We start from the raw sequence: 4,703 nt of genomic DNA, 5'->3' as shown, positions 1-4,703 counted from the left end.
AAACAATCTCTACCATAATCATACAAATCTTCGCTAGAACATGAAATACCAGAAGTTTCTTACAGTGAGAGGAACATCATGTAGCATGGATGTCAGGGAAAAAGGCGACTCTGACGGAGAACTTGGCAGGACCACTATCTCTGTGCTTGATATAGAACCAGGCAGCACCATCATTGGCGTGCTCAAGGGAGAAGATACGACCTACAATCGCAGCCATTAGATCTACCCGCATCTACCGCATATCCAAGATGGAACTAGGCTCTAGGATGCTTACAACCACTGTATGATTTCAGGCAGAGGAAGAAGACAGCAAGTTGATCGCCGCCTCCAACCTCGCGGACCTAGCCTGTGAGGAAACTCCAGCCATGTCGGTAGATTTCGAATGAGGTGGGGTGGGGGTGGGGGGAGCTCGAAGAGGGGGATGGGGGATTAAGATATTGCGGCAAGAGTGCCGCCCCTAAATACGGTGGCTAAATTTCGTGGGCGGTGACCGAATCCATCCCGCCGCTTTTCCATTGTTCCACACGAGCTCGCGCCATCTCCCCTATGTGGCTCCACGGGAATGCCGTGTTCTCTCAATTTCGGCGAGACGAGGGTGATTCCCTAGAAACGGTCGATTCGGTCATTCCTCCCTGGTCTGGCCCAAAGGTTCTTTAAAAACTGTGTTGGATACAATGTGAAGAGAACCCGAGCAACAAATCAGCTAATTTTTATCTCTCGGAATACCGGCCAAAGCATCTACGACCTACCAAAGGCGCCCATAACGATCTAGGGTTCTACTTTTGCCACTAGCAACGAGACGCGTTTGGCATTAGGAGCGATCAAAGCACCCATGTACTAAACTACTACTGCGACATGTCTGGTAGTGGTGCTGACAAGGTGCACTTTGGCTGAAATCTAAGTGTTTAGATTTAGTGATGTATGGTACTTTCTCCTGTTCAGTTTATAGGGTGGTATGTACTACCTCCATTCATAAATACAAGACCATTATATTTTTTTGTGTCAAACTTTAACTAATGATTTAGTTAACTAAATATAAGTTGTAATTCATATTTTTGAAATGCGCATCCAATCATATATTTTTGGATGACACGTAACTCATATTTAGTTAACTAGATTATTAGTTAAAGTTTGCTCAAAAAATGAAATGGCCTTATATTTTCGAAAGGAGGGAGTATGTAGTTTAAGAAAAAATATCATTATTTTAGCCAACAAAATATTAAATATATATCATAAAAAGTGTACCATTAAAAATATATTTTGAATATGAATCTAATGATATAGCTTTTATATATGGCATATATCTTATATTTTGTTGTAAAAAATAGTGGTCACAATTTTCTTTAAACTACATGCATCACATATAAACTAATCGGATGAAATATGCGATTGAACACATTCCCTCGACGAGCCTTTAATTAAGACGCGTTGTGCGGATCGGAGAAGTTAAATCTTTCGAGGAGGATTTCTCCCTCTTTCATGGAAAAGTATTAAATTGGTGTCATAAATATTGTTATGTTTTTCATAAAGTTATATATTTAAATTTTAACAAAGTTGAGACACTTTTGATATAACAAAAAAGTTGAAGTATAATAGTACTACCTCCGTTCAAGGAATAAGGGGCACACGTATTCCAAGACGAACTTTGACCTTAAAAATTGAGCAACAAAATCTTGATTATATTAAATGTAATTAGTATCGTTAGATTCATATTAAATGCACTTTTTAATGATATTAATTTCATACAAACAATTTTTATCTATTTAAAGTAATTATTGGTTAAAAAAACACGTAAAACGAGAACGCTTTATTTCCTGAAACTCAAAGTCAAGCAGTTACATGGCCGAACAGAGACAAACACGATAGTAGGCGCATCCGTTTCCTAGCCCAGCTAGCCGAACAAGCGAGCAAAATGCGGTGGCCTCGGGTCAAACCAAATGCTTGGTCAAAGATATGCCTCGGCTGGTCAAAAAAGGAACATGCGTCACGGTCACGGCCATTTAAGGTGTTTGTTCCAAAGTCTATTCAGTATTTACTTCAGCATTTGACGAAAACGACCTCAAGGAACAAATCTTCAGATTATCTACAAACACGATTTGATGATGAGGATGATCAAGTACTGGGTATGTTTGGATGTTAACACGACGTCGGCACTCTATGATCCATTTAGAAAACAGGAAGAGTTTCTTCTGTGTTTCCACGTGCCTTGGACAAATTTACACGTATTTCTTTTGCATGAATACGTTGACATATGTTAACATTTAGCATTCCGAACAGCTTTGTATCTAGACCAAGCTAGCTGAGAATTAACTTATCTCCTAATTAAATTCTAGGCCATGGGTTTTGTATCGTGATTCATGCACTTATAATTTACTTGTTAGCTGCATCTGATGTTTTATTAGAAGTGAAGTTACAACTAAGAAGAAAATATCCCAAGCCCTTAGATTTGGTTTGCGATTCGTGAGTTGCAACATGAGATGGCACTACTTAACTAGCAACTAAGTTAACTCTTGGTCATCCCTCAAAGAAAAACACTTAATTCTTATTCGACTTAAATCAAGGACTGGATGTAAGAAAAAAAAACCGGCAACGAGGGTCAAGCGCCGGTGGCGAAGACCACAACGGTCTTCTCGGCTCCGCCGGATTCCAGAATCAATGTCCATATGCATGCAAACACAACCACCCCCTAAATTCTCCATATGTTTAATTCGTCACATTGCATTGCACACGCATTCTGCACGCATCGTACGCAGTATACCGTGCCATTTGTCAATCGTCGAGTGATGATATGATCACACAGTGACAGTGTGGATGCACTGCTGGCTAGCTCGTGTTTTCTTCCGAGGTTATATAGCTTACCTGCCCATCGGCGAATGCATTCACTTGCTTGCGAACACACATGGAGTCGTCGGGTGGCGGCACGGCGCCGCACCACTTCGTGTGCCCGATCTCGCTGCAGCCGATGCAGGACCCGGTCACGGCGCCCACCGGCATCTCCTACGACCGCCGCGCCATCGAGCGCTGGCTCGCCGACGGCCACGCCACCTGCCCCGTCACCGGCCGGCCCCTCGCCCTCGCCGACCTCACCCCGAACCACACCCTCCGCCGCCTCATCCTCTCCTGGGAACCCGCGTCCACCACGGTGGAACCTGCCGGCGCGCCGTCGTCGGACCGGCACGACGATCCGGGACTCGACGCGATCGTCGCCAAGTTGATGTCACCGGATTCTTGCCCCGCAGACTCCGTGCTCCGCGAGGCGGCAGTGATGGCTTCTTTGAGCGGCTTTGCGCGTCGGTGCATGGTGCGCGCCGGGGTGCTCACGCGCGTGCTGCGTCTGTTCGCGTCCTGCGGCAAGATGAAGAGCTCGCGGGCAGCGATGATGCCCACCCTCGACGCGTGCTTGGGTCTCGTCGACGCGCTCGACGTCTCCGCCGACGAGATACGACGCCTCGTCGTCGACAACCTCGCCCTCGTGGACGCCCTAACGCACGTGCTGGTAACGCTCGACAGCGGGAGCCTCTCCCACGGCGACGTGTCAACGAGAGAACACGCGGTGCGTCTGCTGGAGTCGGTCACCGAGGCGGCCGACGTGGCGCTGCTCGAGCGGCTGCGTCCGGAGCTGTTCCGCGCCGTCACGGCGGTGCTGCGCGACCGTACTACCGTCTCCCCCGGCGCGACACGGGCGGCGCTGCGCGCGCTCCTCAACGCGTGCGGCAGCGGCAAGAACCGCGCGCTCGTCGCCGAGGCCGGGGCGGCGCACGAGGCCATCGAGCTGGAGCTGGCGTCCTGGCCCTCGTCCCCCGGCGGCAGCAGCAGGCGCGTCACGGAGCTCGTCATGGCGCTGCTTGCCCGGCTGTGCGCCTGCGCGGAGGGGCGGGCGGCCGTGGCGGCGCACCCCGCGGGGATCGCCGTGGTGGCGAAGCGGGTGCTACGCGTGTCCGCGGCCGCCGACGCGTGCGCGGTGCGCGTGCTGGCGGCGGTGTGCGGCAGGGCGGCGTCGCCGGAGGTGGTGCGGGAGATGGCGCGCGTGGGCGCCGTGGGGAAGCTCTGCTGCGTGCTGCAGGCGGACTGCGACCCGGACGTGAAGGAGACGGCGAGGGCCGTGCTGAGGATGCACTCCGGCGTCTGGTGCGGGTCGCCCTGCGTCAGCGCCTACCTGCTCTCTAGGTATCTCTAGCCAGTTAGCTACTACCGTGTTGCAGTTGCACAGTTGCATGGTTGCAGCTTGCGATGCAACATTGCAACATCGTGTAGATTAGTTGGACTTGGTTGGTTCGTTGATCAATTCTTTGCTGGTCTGTACATCCTCGATGAACTCATAAATCCTCATACAAATGAATGTGATGAAAATTTAGTGCCGGAGAATTTCCATCGGGTTGATGCTGGACACATATTACATTTACATCCCATTAAGTGAACAGTTGAGTGAAGATTTCATTGCTTGGCACAAGACGAAAATTTATACCTTTGCGGGAGATCTGCTTACTATATCGAGTGGGAACATCAATTTGGGGCAAAAAATAGACTGAGTGATAGACAAGGATGCCCAATCAAGGTTAAAAATTTCTTGTCAACGGAATTGCATGGAGTGCTGCAGAACCAGGGACGGAGGCAGGGGGACGCGGGGGGGGGGGGGGGGGGGGGGGGTTTGTTCATGATTTTTCTTTGATCGGTGGATATCAACAAGGATTGACGTATCGCGA

The 4,703-nt window shown here is 49.5% G+C and overlaps 1 protein-coding gene across 1 annotated transcript; it reads left to right on the top strand.

Annotated features, from left to right (window-relative positions):
- The first annotated feature begins 2,863 nt into the window (after positions 1 to 2,863).
- LOC127299751 (E3 ubiquitin-protein ligase PUB23) lies at positions 2,864 to 4,365 on the top strand. The gene has a single exon (XM_051329796.2). The coding sequence runs from the start codon at positions 2,900 to 2,902 to the stop codon at positions 4,175 to 4,177; it is 1,278 nt and encodes a 425-aa protein (XP_051185756.1). The 5' UTR covers positions 2,864 to 2,899; the 3' UTR covers positions 4,178 to 4,365.
- The last annotated feature ends 338 nt before the right edge of the window (positions 4,366 to 4,703 follow it).

The sequence above is a fragment of the Lolium perenne genome, chromosome 5 (genome assembly GCF_019359855.2).
Source record: "Lolium perenne isolate Kyuss_39 chromosome 5, Kyuss_2.0, whole genome shotgun sequence".
Lineage (NCBI taxonomy): Eukaryota > Viridiplantae > Streptophyta > Magnoliopsida > Poales > Poaceae > Lolium > Lolium perenne.
The sequence above is the reverse complement of the archived record's forward strand: the minus strand, read 5'-3'. Positions and strand labels throughout refer to the sequence as shown.

Excerpts from the sequence above, each read along its gene's own strand:
- LOC127299751 (XM_051329796.2), top strand. The coding sequence starts at position 2,900 with ATGGAGTCGTCGGGTGGCGGCACGGCGCCGCACCACTTCGTGTGCCCG.